This window comes from Phyllostomus discolor, chromosome 8 (assembly GCF_004126475.2).
Source record: "Phyllostomus discolor isolate MPI-MPIP mPhyDis1 chromosome 8, mPhyDis1.pri.v3, whole genome shotgun sequence".
Classification (NCBI taxonomy): domain Eukaryota; kingdom Metazoa; phylum Chordata; class Mammalia; order Chiroptera; family Phyllostomidae; genus Phyllostomus; species Phyllostomus discolor.
The window spans coordinates 70,617,231-70,633,048 of record NC_040910.2 but is presented as its reverse complement, the minus strand read 5'-3'; the positions used below and the strand labels follow the sequence as shown (position 1 = coordinate 70,633,048).

The 15,818-nt window shown below is 46.9% G+C and overlaps 1 protein-coding gene and 1 long non-coding RNA gene across 4 annotated transcripts; one reads left to right on the top strand and one right to left on the bottom strand.

Annotated features, from left to right (window-relative positions):
• Nucleotides 1-457: 457 nt before the first annotated feature.
• On the bottom strand, nucleotides 458-4,230 carry VAMP2 (vesicle associated membrane protein 2). 2 transcript variants are annotated; one of them, XM_028534230.2, is made up of 5 exons: nucleotides 4,089-4,230; nucleotides 3,518-3,638; nucleotides 2,892-3,050; nucleotides 2,756-2,807; nucleotides 458-2,155 (listed from the first exon to the last, which is right to left on the bottom strand). In XM_028534230.2, coding segments are annotated over exons 1-5 (351 nt in total). In that variant the 5' UTR covers nucleotides 4,091-4,230; the 3' UTR covers nucleotides 458-2,138. The 2 variants fall into 2 exon arrangements, with proteins under 2 accessions (XP_028390031.1, XP_028390030.1); XM_028534229.2 differs by having other exon boundaries at nucleotides 458-1,129.
• Nucleotides 4,231-4,310: 80 nt separating this feature from the next.
• LOC118502095 lies at nucleotides 4,311-14,074 on the top strand. 2 transcript variants are annotated; one of them, XR_004904771.1, is made up of 4 exons: nucleotides 4,311-4,550; nucleotides 5,222-5,350; nucleotides 5,480-5,596; nucleotides 12,710-14,074. It is a non-coding gene; the product is annotated as an uncharacterized LOC118502095 (long non-coding RNA). The 2 variants fall into 2 exon arrangements; XR_004904770.1 differs by lacking the exon at nucleotides 12,710-14,074 and having other exon boundaries at nucleotides 5,480-5,784.
• The last annotated feature ends 1,744 nt before the right edge of the window (nucleotides 14,075-15,818 follow it).

Sequence of the window (15,818 nt, the reverse complement as noted above, 5' to 3'; positions counted from 1 at the left end):
GGCCAATTTGTTTAGTATTTATTAACCCCTTCTGGATGCTGGACTGTGCTAAGCACTAAGGGGAAGAGATGCTTTACCGAAGTTGGCCATTTACTTTAGATAGAGGTGTAAATGGATACAGAAGTGACTGCAGTGTCTGGGCGTTAAATTAAGGGGTAAAAGGGACCCAACAAACAGCAAGAGCATACCCTCAGGCAATGGAGGAGGGAAAGCTGGGAAACCTAGACCTCAGGGTTCACCAGGGTGTGACACAGGAATCAACACTTCCCATTAACACGCTTGAAGCTGCTTGGTGCCCCGCCATGGCCACTTTGGGAATCACACTTTGTCCTGTCCAAGGTCAGCCCTCCAGGAAAGCTCAGTTTCTTCCCAATGTTATCTTCTCAACCCTCTGGTTAAACCTGCAGATCCAATACCTTTCCCACTAGTTAAGAAAAGATCTCAGAACAGACACCACTTAGTTACTCATTACACATTTATTGTACATTTTCACAATCTGGATGCGCCACAGAATTGGGGGCATGGGGTGAGGGAATGGGGGTGCAGAGGACACTGGGATATTATGGGGGATCTAGAGCACAGCACCCCCACCCCCAGCATCTCTCCCTACCCTTTCACACCACAGCTTAGATCTCCCTGCTCCCCCTTCACACAGAAACCTTGAGTGTGGGGGAAAGAGTTGGGGGGGTCCCCTCGAGTGACAGTTTAAGGGACTGTACCCTCAGACCCCCCCAAAATTGTGCCATTTAAAAAGACATTAGACCGTTCCTCTATCACTTCACCTAAGGAGAAGACAGGTCTCTCTGGGCTCAGCCACCCTGGAAAAGGGCAAGAACCCCCATCTTCCAAAAAGTCCCACACACACATTGGCAGTGACTAGTACCCCCGCCCTGAATTCGGGGTGGGGGCAGTCAGAGGAGCTGGGCAGTGAAGGAGGCAACACCCTCCAAACTGGGGAGGAGGGTTTTCAGTCCAACCCCCAGGAGGGATGGGGCCAGAGGAGACTTCAGGCAGGAACTGGGAAGATTCTCTGCCCTGCTCCACTCCTCTCCAAGGCAGTGATGACCCCTCAGACACTGGCAGCCACCTCTCCCAAAAGAGATCAGATTGTGGCCAACCCCCAACTCTCCTGGTGGGAGGAGGAGGGGGGAGATCAGACAGATGGGAGGGAAGGAGACCCCATGGGAATGTCAGTTGAGCGCCCCACATGAAAACTGGGGATCAGGAATGTGGGGAGAAACTCCATGTGGCAGATTTATTGGTCCATCATAACACACTGAACTCCAAGACACTTACACACCAGCTCCGGGGAGGGAGAGGAGGGGACAAGGTTTGGAAAATGGGGTTAGGGGAGGCAAACTGGACTACAGGGGTTAGGAGATGATTCTGGGGGCCAGAACAGCCTGGCTCCCCAAAAGCCCAGGCTCCCCACCACCTACAAGTAATGTCATGCAAATAAAACTGTGATACAGTGACCAATGAGGACTAATTCCTCAGTGGAAAAAAAACCAACCAACCAACCAACCACAGGTTGAAAGAATGAACAGTACAGTGATGAACAAAAAAGAAGGAAACCAAAAGGGATGTCAGTATGCAAATGAATGTTAATTAACATGCTGGAAGCTCCCAGACCTTGGGATTCTTAGGACCAAGTGGGGCCAGTCTCAGAGCCTCCCAAATAATGCAAAGAAGATGCACCTAGGGAGGTCTGGACAATTGCTTTTGTTTTTGTTTTTTTGGAAGGGTGGAGGTATGGGGTAACAGGCCAGGGTGGGAGGAAGGATCAGCTAAATCCAAGGAAAGGAGAGGAAGAGGGACTATTGCATAGCAGATGCAAATGAAGGGACTTGGGGCTGGTCAGGAAAACAGGGAAAAGGAAGGAAGGAAAGAGAAAGGTGATGGGAACCTCAGGAAGGGGTGTTAAAGGACAACCAGAAAAATCTTCTAGTAATAAAACTACAAACAGACCAAATATATATAATATTATATATGTATAAATAACAGCTGGCTATTTACAGGGGGGCACACACACGGACACACACACGGGTGGGGGGCTGGAAGATATGGCTGAGAGGTGGGGGAACGGCTGGGGATGGATGGGGATGAGAGGCCCTTCTCTGGGCAGGCTCCTCAGGGGTTTAAGAGCTGAAGTAAACTAAATAGAGGGAAAGAAAAGGAAGGAGAGGAGAGAAAGAGTGAAGGAGAGAAAGCAGTGTGTCAGGCCTGGCCCTGCTTCCACCCTCCACCCTTCCCAGCTGGCTGATATCCCTTCCCCTCTGGGCCTCAGATTATCCACATGTAAAGCAAGGGGGGCTGGACAGGTAGGTTCTAAGGTCTCTTCAACCCCATGACATAGCCTTGGGGCTAGAGACCCCCATGCCATGGCCTCTGAAACCAGGAGCGCTTAAACAATGGCTTCCTAGTCATGTCTCAATTCCCCTGGGCCTTTCCTGCTCTTCACTCCCCAATTCCAGGGTTCCCAGACTGGGGTCTTAGGCACAACCAGTCCCCAAGGGAGCAGTGGGGATCCACCAGCTTTCCTGTTTCCAAAAATCTTAGAATTGCCCACAACCAAACAAAGTGTAGGCTAAACAACATCAAACTTTTTGGGCTCTAGATGAATCAGAACTGCCACTGGCAGCTTTATATGCTTTTTGCTGAATAGTAGAAACTACATTAATGACCTTCAAAACCCAGAACTCATAGGGGAAACCTCTCCAAAGAAAAGGGCCCTACCCACTCCTACCATACTCACCAATGATGATGATGAGGATGATGGCGCAAATCACTCCCAAGATGATCATCATCTGGAGGAGAGAGGGGAGAGTCAGTGAGATGGACCATGAAACCCCCATTCACCCACCAGTCCTTCTAACTGGTTCCACCCTTACCTTGAGGTTTTTCCACCAGTATTTGCGCTTGAGCTTGGCTGCACTTGTTTCAAACTGGGAGGCTCCTGCCTGGAGTGCATCCGCACGGTCATCCAGCTCCGACAGCTTCTGGTCCCGCTCCAGAACCTTGTCCACATTCACCCTCATGATGTCCACCACCTGGAGGAGAAGACCACAAGGCAGGGGGTGTGCCAAGGCCCACCTCAATGAGGGCACTCCCAGACCACCATGTGCCCACATATAACATGTACCCTGATGCTGCCAGACTAACATGCCAAGAACACACATAGAACATGTCCACACCTGAGCACATGCAAGAAGCACATATGGGGAGCATGCTGATAACCAGACATCTCAGATGTCAAAGCAGCACCCTCTATCGAGTTGCAAGCAGCCTGCCCGTCACCACAGCACATCTGCCTAGACTGAAACACCCAGGCTAGAAAGGCTAACACTCCAGGGACCTTCCGAGTGCACGCTGACAGGAATGGGACATGGAATCCTTGTTTCAAAACTTATAAACGTGAACTGTCGTTACCCCTAGCCCAAGTGGATCCCCCAACTAGTTTGCCAACCTACAGGGTCCTTCCCACTGCCCTTGGCACACCCTCCCCTCTCCAACTCACCTCATCCACCTGGGCCTGTGTCTGCTGCAGTCTTCTGTTACTGGTGAGGTTTGGAGGGGGCCCAGGGGGACCTCCCTCCCCAGCCGGGGCGGCAGGGGGGGCGGTGGCAGCGGTAGCCGACCTGAGGGGCAGAAATGGAGTAAGACCCAGGGCCTGAATGCTTCGGCCCCGCAGTCAGGGCTCCGCCCATCTGCCTGTCCGTCCATCTGTCCCTCCCTTCTTCCTTCCCGGGAGGAAGGCCACCCGATGGGAGCCCTGGATACCGTCCGGCCCCACCGCCTAAAAGATGCGTGACCTTGAATGAGGCCCCCTCCCCCATCCAGGCCTCGGTTTCCCCTCCTGTTAAATGAAGACGACCTCAGAGACAAGGTCTGATGTCGACCCGAAATGACAGGGGCGGGGCGAGAGGGCAGACACCGGGTCTGCTCCTTCCCGCAGCCACCGCCCGCGCGCAGTCACGGGCGCTGGTCCGGCCTCCGGGCGTGGGGCGCACGAGTCGAACCCTGAGCCTGGGCCCCAAGGCGGCAGTCGGCTCAGGCCAGTGCGGGAAAGGCAAGGGCAGCTGACTCACATGGCGGGGGCAACGGGCGCAGGACTTCGCAGCAACAGAGATGTCGGCAGCACCGGCAGCGGCGGCAGCTCGCGCTGGCTCCGACTGGCGCTGGCTGCCGGGGACGGGAAGATGGCGGCCGCACGTCACCCACATCCGGGCACTGCGGGCGGGGGTGGGGCGCCTTGGTGACTGGTCCGGAGCCCGGCCGCGGGGGCGGGGCGCAGCGGGGCTGGGGGCGTGCCTGCGGGGCCGCGGTCTTGGCGCAGCCGGCTCCCCTCACCTCCTGCTGCTAGTGGGCTGCGGCTTCCGCAAGCCCCCCACCTGCCTGCCTTGTGAGACCAGAGGCCACACAGCCTCTCTCAAGCCTCTAAACCAGTCGGAGCCCCACACAGCCCAAGGTCTCACCTTTTAGCTAGGTCCCAATGCCTGGTGACTCGTCTTCAGCCCTTGGTACGAGCTGGGGGTGGGAAATCAGAAAGGGTAAGTACAGGTCCCAGGGCAATGAGAATAGCTGGGATCCTGGTACTGAGGTGGATTTGGGAACCACCTGCAAGTGGATGTCCCAAAGGAAGTCTGGGGTCCATGGGCCCTGAGTAGGAGGAGGCTATGAAGGAAAGGACATGAGGCAGGCCCTTCCCCCACATCCTAGCTAAGTCACTGCGGTGTGAAACTTACCTCTCCACACAACTGGAATTCAGACCAGGAGTGCTTGGCAGGCTAGGCCCCAGTGAGGTAAGGCTACCTTAGAACCCCAGGTAGGAAGGTATGAAGCCTCGTGGTGGGGCTGCTTCACTTACATAGTGGCTGCGGACTGGCTAAAGCCTAGCTCTGGCCCAGAGTTGGGTTAGCTACCCTGGCCTCAAGGGGCACAGGGCCTGGGCCAAAAGAGACAGCGTTTGTTTTGTTTTGTTGTTGTTGTTTTGGTAGAATATAGGCAAAGGGGGCGCCTGTAGTACCCAGGTTACATGGTTACTACTTTACATGCATATTGGCCTCATAGATGTGACCTTGGATAGTTCGAGCCCTCTTTCTGGGCTTAAAATACATTAGCTGTGTAGGCAGAAAATGTATATTTGTTAAATGGCTTGATCTGGAACTTGGTGGAGAAAATTATCCATGGCTTCTTCCATCCCTGACTGATCTCTCTTTAGGTCCTATTAACAGACCCACCAGCTGTACATGCCCACCCAGCTCATTCCCAGCAGGCCTGGCACATCAGCTAAGATAAGGAGGGCCAGATGAACTGCCTATCTGGTGGTGTGGGTGGAGGCAAGTCTCAGGTGAGGAAGGAGGCCTCTTAGGGGAGCCCTAGTGGGGGTCCTCACTGTGTCCTTAGATGGGGAGAGGGGATGCTGGTGGTCTTTGTCTCTGAGACAAACAGGAACCAGCTTCTTCCCTCTCCCACCCAGACTTCCCAGGCCCTCCAGGTTTGAGAACCTTCCTTATGCAGCACCCCACTCCCTCCCAACAGAAACCTGGGGACTGCTGTGTCACCAGAGGTGTCATTTCCTAGCTGTCTGGGTGAGGTGAGTGAGCAGGGAGCCTAAGTGTTGGGTGTGGGGACTCGGCAGATCTCAGATAAGATGCTCTAAACTCCCTCCTCCTCTGAGGAGCAGCCACTTCCCCAGTCCTTCTGCAGGGACACACAATGTCTGATGGATCAGCCTATGTGAAAAAAAGGAAAGAGCGGCTTCCGTGATGGGATGCTAGCTCTTGTGTTTTGGCCCCAAGACTACTCTACTATCTAACCTGAGAACAGAAGTAGCTAATTCTATGCTTTTTAGTTCAAAGGCCACAGTATCTGAGTCTAAGGGAATGGTGGAAGGAGGTACAAACAGGCAGAGCACCCCCCACCCAACCCTGCCCCAATACCCTCCCTGCACTAGCTGTGGAGAAACTAGTTGAGGATTTGTCAAGATGTTAGATACTGGTTTAAGAATGATCCCCATTTCCACCCATGGCAGAGTCTAGTACATGGAAGGGACAGAGTGTGAAATAAATTTCCTGAAATGTGTGGCTTGGAAAGCTGGAACATTGCTATTGCTATTGGATCCTGGGCAGGGGGAGCAGCAGCAGCATAGAAGTGAGGGCATGTGTGATCCATGAAGTCAGGAACTGGGAGGATTTATCTCAAGAGAGGACTGTCACTGAGCAGCCCCTCCCCTGCATCCTGTGCTGTGGTGTTAAGGAACTTCCCAAATTTAGATCAAAGGTGGAGACAGCAGGGGGAAGGGTGGGATGACAGAGCTTACCTGGAAATGAGTAAGAGAATGTTTTCTTTGAGTAGGTAGAATGGAAACCCAAACAAGGGTGAGCTGAACTAAAGAAAAATAAAATAATTGTATAACCGAGAGCTGGCTTCTACATTTACCTTCTTCAGGGGTTGTTAGCTGAATCTCGGGGCCCACTCCCAAAGCTTATTCAAAGGATGCGGGAGGGGGCCCAAGCACACTTCTAACAAGTACCTCTGGTGATTCCAGTGTAGGCACTTTAATAAAGTTTTTCATTCATTATTTTTGCCTCTTCTAACACACTGGCTAAGAAGTTGGGATGAAAGGGGGCTTGGTCATTTCCACAGATTCATGGACTTCCTCCATCCACATGAGTCAAACGAGACCAAAGTTGTAATTAATTTCAGAGACCTGTGTGTCCTTCATCGTAGCTTATAAATCAAGGCCTCCTAATTAGGAAAAATGAAGCATGCCCTTGGGAGTGCTGTTTGGAATACAGACCCAGGGGTTAGCACCATCACCATCCAATCAGCTGCTCAAAACTTGTGACCTCTGGCTGAGCCAGTCAGGAAGGATCTGGAGCTGCCTGCCAAGCGCCAGGCTCCTGGAGGGAAGAGAAACTGCCAGGGACCTACTGTGTGCCAGGGGCTTTACAATGATTGCCACGTGTGCTCAGGTTTTTAATTACACAAATAGTGTGACTGCACTCTCCTTGCAAAATATTAAAACATTACACATAAAGCTGAAATTCCTTTGATCACCCCCAATTCATTCGTATTTTTGTTTACTTTCTGGAAGGTTTCAATGTAGCCTCCCTTCTTGGAAAAAAAGTTTTGTATATTTATCTATTTTTTTCATTTCCAAAATATAATATCCTCCCTCATCTCTCTGAGAATAATATTTTTAAATTAATATTAGATTTTATTTATTTGTATTTTTATTTTTCAATTATAGTTAATGTACAGTATTATATTAGTTTCAGGTGTATAACCCAGTAATTAGACATTTATGTAACTTATGAAGTGATCACCCCCAATAAATCTATTGTACATCTAATATCACACACAGTTTTTTGTTTTTTGTTTTAAATAGCTATATGGTACTGCTGATAATAAGGTGTGATAAGTTCATTTTGCTGCTTTTAAAAAAGATTTATTATTTTTAGAGAGGAGAAAAGGGAGGGAGAGTGAGAGGGAGAGAAACATCAATGTGTGGTTGCTTCTGGCACACTCCCAATGTGTGGTTTCCTCTCATATGCCCCCAACTGGGGACCTCGCCGGCAACCCAGGCATGTGCCCTGACTGGAAACTGAACCGGTGACCCCTTGATTTGCAAGCTGGCACTCAATCCATTGAGCCACACCATCCAAGGCCACAGGGTTTTTTATGTGTATTTTTTTAAGGTTTTATTTATTTTTAGAGAGAGGAAAAGGGAGAGAGAAAGAGAGGGAGAAGAACATCGATGTGTGAGAGACACATCAACTGGTTGCCTCTTGCACACCCCCAACTGGGCACCCAGCCAGCAACCCAGGCATGTACCCTGACTGGGAATCTAACCAGCAACCTTGCGGTTCACAGGCCAGCACTCAACCCACTGAACCACACCAGCCAGGGCACCACACACAGATATTACAATATTATTGACTATATTCCCTATGTTGTGCCTTACATTCCTGTGGCTCTTGAAACTACTAATTTGTACTTAATCCTTTTACCATTTTCACCCATTCCCCAACCCTCCTCTCACTGGGCAGTTGTCAAAATGTTCTCTGTATCTATGAGTGTGTTTCTGTCCTTGTTTATTTTGTTTTTTAGATTCCACCCATAAGTGGAATCATGTGGCATTTGTCTTTTTCTGTCTGATTTATTTCACTCAGCACAATACTCTTTAGGTCTATCCATGTTGTTTCAATGGCAAGATTTGATTCTTTTTTATGACTAAATCATGTCCTGTTGTATATATGCACCATTTGTTTTTTATTCACCCATCTATTGATGGACACTTAGGTTGCTTCCATATCTTAACTATTGTAAATAATGCCAAAATGAAAATATGGGTGCAAATGTCTTTCTGATTTAGTGCTTTAGGTTTCTTTGAATAAGTTCCATCCAGAAATGGAATTGCTGGGCCCTTTTTTTTTCTTGTCATATAACCTTTGTTTTAAAGTTCTATTTTATCTCTTGTGTTATTGTTTTTATTTTCATGAAGTATCTTTTCCCATCCCTTTACTTTCTGAGAAGTTGGAATGAAAAAGGTCTGGGTCATTCCATCTGAAATAAGTCTCTTATGTAAGGAAGGATATTGTTTATTATCCATTCAGCCACCTTATGCCTTTTGATTGGAACATTTAATTATTTATAGATATTTTTGTTGCCTTTTTGCTTACATTTTTAAAATCTTTTTTTCTTTTTCTTAAAGTAAACCCTTTAACATTTCTTGTAATACTTATTTAGTGTTGTTGAACTCCTTTAGCTTTTTCTTATCTGGAAAATTCTTTATTTGTCCTTTGATTATAAATGATAGCTTTGCTGGATAAGAGTACTCTTGGTTGCAGGTCCTTGCTTTTCATTGCTTTGTATATTTCATGCCAATCACTTCTGGCCTGCAAAGTTTCTGTTGAGAAATCAGCTGACAATCTTATGGGAGTTCCCTTGTAGCTAACTAACTGCTTGTCTCTTGCTGCTTTTAAGATTCTCACCTTTAACATTTCAATTATGACATGTCTTGGTGTGGGCTTCTTTGGGTTCATCTTGTTTGGGACTCCCTTGTGCTTCCTGGCCTTGTATATCTATTTTCTTCACCAGGTATTATTATTTTTTTCAAAAAAATTTTTAATATGACTTCAATGTTATTTTAAAGATTTTTATTTATTTTTAAGACTTTATTTATTTATTTTTAGAGATCAGGGAAGGGAAGGAGAGGGAGAGAAACATCAATGTGTGGTTGCCTCTCACATGTACCCCACTGGGGACCTGGCCTGCAACCCAGGCATGTGCCCTGACTGGGAATTGAACCAGCAACCCTTTGGTTGACAGGCTAGCACTCAATGCACTGAGCCACACCAGCCAGGGCAGATTTTTATTTATTTTTCATAGAGGGGGAAGTGAGGGAGAAAGAGAGGGAAACATCAGACACCCTAAACTAGGGACCTGACCCACAACACAGGCATATACCCTGACTAGGCATCAAACTGGTGAGCTTTTAGTTCACAGGCTGACACTCAATCCACTGATAAATACCAGCCAGGGCTCAAATAGGCTTTCAATTTCTTGCTCTCTCTTTTTTGGGCATCCCCATGATGCAAATGTTGGTCCACTTGAAGTTGTCCCAGAGGCTCCATAAACCCATAAACTATTCTTTTTTTTTTTAATTCTTTTTTCTTTTCGTGGTCCTAATTAGGTGTTTTCTGCTTTTTTATCTTTCAACTTGCCTATTTGATCCTCTGCTTCATCTACTCTACTGTTGATTCCCTTTAATGTATTCTTCATTTCAGTTATTGTAGTCTCCCTTTCTGACTGGTTCTTTTTAATGTCCTATATCTCAATTTTATGTTTCCTACCTCTTTGCTGAAACTCTCACAAAACTCATTTACTCTTCCACTAAGTTCATTGAGCATCCCGATAACCAGTGTTTTAAGCTTGCATCTGGTGGATTGCATAGCTCCATTGTTTAGTTTTTTTTCTGGAGTTTTCTATCATTTGGGACACGTTTCTGTCTCGTCTCATCTGGCTGCCCTGCTGTGCTTGTTTCAGTGTATTAGTTAGAGGTGCTGTGTTTCCAGATCTGGTCTTGGTAGAGTGGCCTTATGTAGAGGATGTCCTGTAGGCTCAGTGGCACTGCTTCACTGGTCATCTGAGCTAGGTGCTCCAGGTGTGCCCCCCCCCCATGTGGATTGTGTGCACCCTGCTGTTGTAGTTGAGCCTTGATTGCTGTTGGCACATCAGTGGGAGGAATTTATCCCCAGGCCAATTGACTTAGAGGATTAGGTGTGACCATGTGAAAGATCTGCTGTTCAGGGGCCAACTCCATGGAGCAGGACTCCCTTCAGTGGGACTTTGGTGCCCGCCAAGTCCACCCCTCAAGTGTGCTGCTCATGGAGGTACTTTGGCATAGTCTGAAGCTGTCCACTAGGTGCACTGGCTCTAGGGACTCCTGGGAGGTGCAGGCCAAGGTCAGCTGCCACCTGTACCCTGCCTGGGGCCACCCAGCCATTCCGAATGCACTACAGAGCAACCTGCAGGTGGCTGCTACTTGTGCTGGGCTTGGAGGCATCCAGGAGAGGCCAAACTGTGAACCGAGACCAACTGCTGCTGGGCCTGGAGCCACTTAGCAAGAGGTATAGGGCACGCCAAGGCCAGATGTTGCTCATTTGAGAGATTTTTGGGAAAGTCAGAAGCATGAGACAAAAAAGGACACATTTATGGGAAAGCCCCTGGAAACAGCTTGGGTGGGCCCACAAGTTGGGTGGGGCAGGGTCACAGGCAATCACCAGGGCAGGGTCAACCTCACTGTGTTAGTGAGGTTGACAGAGGCTCAGATATGGCACCCCCTGCACCTGCAGGAGGAGGGCTCAGCAAAGAAACAATGGCTTCTGCCAAGCACTTCTCTCTGAGAGAAAGATGCCGCACCCCCCAGCCCTCATTCTGATGCCAGACAATTCAGTTCCTCCTGTATGCCTTGACAACTTTCAAACTGCTGCCCAGTGCTGGAACTCGGAGCTAGTGAGCTGGAGTAAGTCTGTTTGTGGGGCCTCTACCAGGAATGCCTGGGACTACAGCTGCCCTCTGGCTCATTCAGCCTAACCGCAGCTGGTTTTCACAGCCAGAACTACAGGGACTTCTATTCCCAGCACTGGAACCCTGGGATGGGGATCTTGGTGTGGGCTGGGACCCCTTGCTCTTCAGAGAATACCTCCACAGCTAAGATACTCCTCCCAATTTTTAGCCATCACATGTGGGAGAGGAGCCAGACCTTTCCTAGCCTCGCTCTCTCCTACCTGGTCTCAGCATGGCTTCTTTATACCCTTAGTTGTAGGATTTCTATTCAGCTAGAGTTCAGGCAGTTCTTGGTGATGATTGTTCTGTAGTTTAGGTTGTAATTTAATGTGTTTTGTGGGAGGATGTGGAGATCAATATTAGATTTTAAACTAGGCAATAGATAACAATGAAAATTCAAAAGCTACAAAAGAATGTACAGTGAATCCTGGTTCCAAGATGCCCAGGAACCCTGCCTGACCCGCAGCGGCTGTCTCCAGTCTTGTAAATATTTGTAGATACTTTTTTTAAATACAAATAGGTAACAGACTATATGTAGTGAATTGCCCCTTCCATTTCTTTTTTACTTCATAATTATAGGGGGTTTTGTTTGTTTTTTCTTTTTGTTCGCTAGCATCTCTGTCTCTTCCAGATTTGTTTGATTGGCTTTTAAAAAATACTGTGTACAAATGGGAGAGTGTCTCTCTTTACTTTTAGAGGCTTTCCTCCAAAGCCTGCTTGTCTGTGGCTCTCCCTTCATATTTAAAAGGGAGCCTCCAAGAGGATGAACTGGAAGCCATGTAAGGTGTGGTAGACGGAGGGGACTTTGCTGGCTATCGGTTTTGCTGTAGGACAGAGGAAGCCTTTTCACATAGTCTCCCAAGTGTTGATAGGTGACAAGCTTCCTCTGGGGCCATTCTCTTTTTTGAGAGAACAGTATCTTCTATTCTCCATCCCCTGCCCTTGATGGGGGAGTGGATCTGGAGTAGGGTCGGGGCTCCTATTTCTAGCTTCAGTCCTCAGCTCTGCTAGACCTGTGTCCCCAACTTCAAATACTCCTCGAAAATGAGCACATGGAAGGAGGAGTGGTATGACTCAGATGTGAAAGGTGAAGGACCCCAGGGGTTTCATCACTGAACAGACTCTTAGCCACCCCTGTGTTTAGCCAGGCCAGACCCAGAATCTGGGGACCTACAGGACATTCAGGCATCGTGTCCTCCTGATGCCCTCTGCCCTGCTTGGTCTGTCACCACACTTTGGCTGCTGTCCAGCCTCCAAAACCTTGTTGAAATCCTCTGCTGCTGTCTTCTCTCCTGGTCTCTCAGTCCTTATAGATTTATACCTCTTTGACTCCTCTCCTGTTATTTAGTTAACCTTGGGAAAGGAGAGAAGACAAACACTCATGGTCAATCTTCCACATTTAACCAGAAGTCTCACCATAACTTATTTAGTCCCTCAAGGACCAGGCTTTTAGGTTGTTTCCAGGTTTTGTTTGTTTATTTGCTATTACAACAGTGCTCTCAGGACTGTTGTAAATACCTGCCACGATCAGTCAACCCTCAGTCCTATGAGAGAGGTATAATCTTGATTTTAAATTTGAAGAAAACTAGGCTTAGAGAAATGCCGTGATTTTTTTTTTTTTTTTTTTTTTTAGGTTGGCTAAACGGTGGACTCCCAGGCACCTGTTCGGGGAGGATGGGTTTGGGCAGGACCTGTTGTCCAGTGTTCCTGTGAGGACAGCCCTGATTAGACTGCTGAAAGCTCTGATCACTTGCTACCCGTTTGACCAGGGAGCCAGTTCCCGTCACTGCAAGCAGAACAGGAAGACCGGCACTCAAGGCCACTGGGAAGCAGAGTAGTATGGGTGTGTGCAGCAGAGGAGCCACATTCCAGAGCCCTATGTGGGCAAGACAAGGCACAAGCAGGTCAGAGTCTTCTGGAACTAGGAGATGGGAACACCTCCTGGTCCCAAACCCTCACTCTCCATTCATTAGAGATTCACTGGGGTTAACAGGCTCCTCTAGACAGTGAGCTTGGCAAGAAGCCACATTTTCCTTACTTCCCTCCATATCACCTGCCAAGCCCAGAGCCTGCTAGTAGTGGGTGCTCAATAAACTCTTGTAATAATGAGTCAGCTGATTGGGTGGCACAGCCAGGAGACTTGGGTTCTAGTGTCAGCTCTCCCTATCTGTGCGATGTCCTGAAGCAAATGGCTTTCTTCTTGGGCCTCATTTCCCTCATTTGTTAAATGAGGGCTCTTTCATTCCACAAAGCTAGCATTCTGGCATCAAGAACTACAGTAACACACAAGGAATTATTAAAACACTGTGTCAATTTTACCTCAATAAGGCTGAAGAGAAAACATATCATGAGATCTTTGATGAACATAATAAAGACACTTGCCAACACAGTATTACTGGACTAAATGTCTCAGTTTACCTGCATGCACCAAAGCCCAATCAAACATGAACAGGAGTTTGCAGCCAAGAAAATAAAGGTTATTTTTAAGGAAATGGCACCACAACTGGAGTCACAGGTGAGCTCATGCTCAAAGACCTTGCTCCTGATGGTTTCCAGGAGATAGGTTATGAGAGGGAAAGTCATTAATCATGGTAGCTAAAGGACTTGGGGTCATGGGCTCTGCTGACCGGTTGAGGCCAATGTAGGGAGTAGTTGACCATTGTATCAGGTCCTGATGCCAGCCATGGCATTCTGTCTGATTGCAGGAGGGTGTGGTTCGTAGGGTCATTGTACTTTCATGGGCCGGGGGTTGAAATAACTGAAATCAAGATGTTATCCTTAGCTTGAAGGAAACTCTGTTTCTGTGGTGAACAGACCTGAGGCTTTGTTCTTAGACAGTTTGATGCTGACCAGAATCTGATGTTCTAAGGGCCTAATGATTAAGGGAAGCAATGGAAGGACAGAGAGGGAAAAGGGTCATATTAAAGAAATGAAGTTTCATGCCTTGTCTGGTGTGGCTCAGTGGATTGAGTGCCGGCCTGTGAACCAAAGTGTCCCTGGTTCAATTCCCAGTCAGGGCACATGCCTGGGTTGTGGGCTAGGTTCCCAGTGGGGAGTACATAAGAGACAACCACACATTGATGTTTCTCTCCCTCTTTCTCCCTCCTTTCTCCTCTCTCTAAAAGTAGGTAAAATTTTTTTTAAAATGAAGTGTCTGCATGGTCAGCTCAAACAGATTTAAGCCAAAAGGATTCTGAGGGCTCACACACCGTGACTGGGAACAGCCTGGTGCTCACATGATGTCAGTGGAGATCTGTTTCTCCTTTTCTGCCTGGCCTCTGGTTTAGCTTCATTTCCAAACAAACAAAAGTAGCTCCTGGCTTTTTAAATGCCATAGTTTGTATGTTTTCTTTCATGTCTGTAGTTTAAATTCCAAAAGTTCATAAGAGTATGTGGAGAAAGTCTCTCTCTGACCCTGTATCCCAGCCACTCAGCTTCTGCCCCTCCACAACCAGTCTGCCCAGTTCCCTGTGGCTCTTTCCAGGAATGTTCTGTGCATATCAATGTCCACTTCTCTGCACAAAGGGAATCAAACTAGTCATGTAACTTGGAGATCATTCCTTCAAGTGTGTAGTTTGCCTTTTTTTTCTGGCTGCATAGTATTATACTGTAACATAATCTAACCAATCCCTTGCTGACATTTAGATTGTTTTCAATCTTTCGCCAATACAAGCAAAGCTACAAAAACTAATCTACACATTCCCATTTTACCTATATGCAAATGTGTAGGGCTAATTCCTAGAAATAAAAACGCTAGGTCAAAAGGCATGGGTATTTGTGATTTTTATTGATTTTGATGGATATCGCCAAATCACTTTTTGTGGATGTTATGAAATCTTACTCCCACCAGCAAACAGGTGATGCCTGTTTACTTAGACCCATACCCTTTCCAACTTTTCACGAAACATTTTTGTCATTACAAATGTAAGTTAAACGTGTTTTGCATTTTTCTTATGGTGAATGAGTTTAGGCATCTTTCCATATATTTGAGAGTTCTTTGTTTCCTTTTCTGTGAAATGGTCATACATATTTTTTATACATTTTTTATTGGGTGGTTTATACATATGTAGAAGATATTTATGTATCAAAATTAGCCCTTTCTCTGTAATATGAAGTTTCACTAGGTTGTAATGTATCTTTTAACTTTTTCCATGTATATTTTTAACATTTTAATATATATTTAAATGTATGTCTTCTTTTTTGACTTCTGTGTTTTGTTATCATACTTAGAAATGTCTCCCATATTCCAAACTACTTCTGTGGTATTCTTGACCAAAATATATAACCTCAGTCTAAGCATGAGAAAGCAATGGACAAATCCAGACAGAGGGACATTCTGCAAAATAACTCACCAGCCTTCGTCAAGTGTGTCAAAGGAAAAAAAAAAAGACCGAGGAACTGTCTCAGACTGGAAAAGGCTAAGGAGACATGCAACTAAATCCAGTGTGAAACTGTGGGTCTGGTCCTGAATGACAAAGAGGGCATTAGTTGGAAAACTGGCAAAATTTAAATAAGACCTGGAGATTAGTTAATAGTATTGTATCAATGCTGACTTCCTGATTTCAATAATTATATCATGACTATGCAAGATGTTAACGTTTGGGGAGCTGGGTGAAGGGTACACTGGAACTTTGTACCATTTTTGCAGTTTTTGTGTAGTTCTAAAGTTATTCAAAATAAAAGGTTAAGAACTTTAAGATTTCTTGGAGTTTATGGTTTTATTTTTTATATTGTAATCTGTG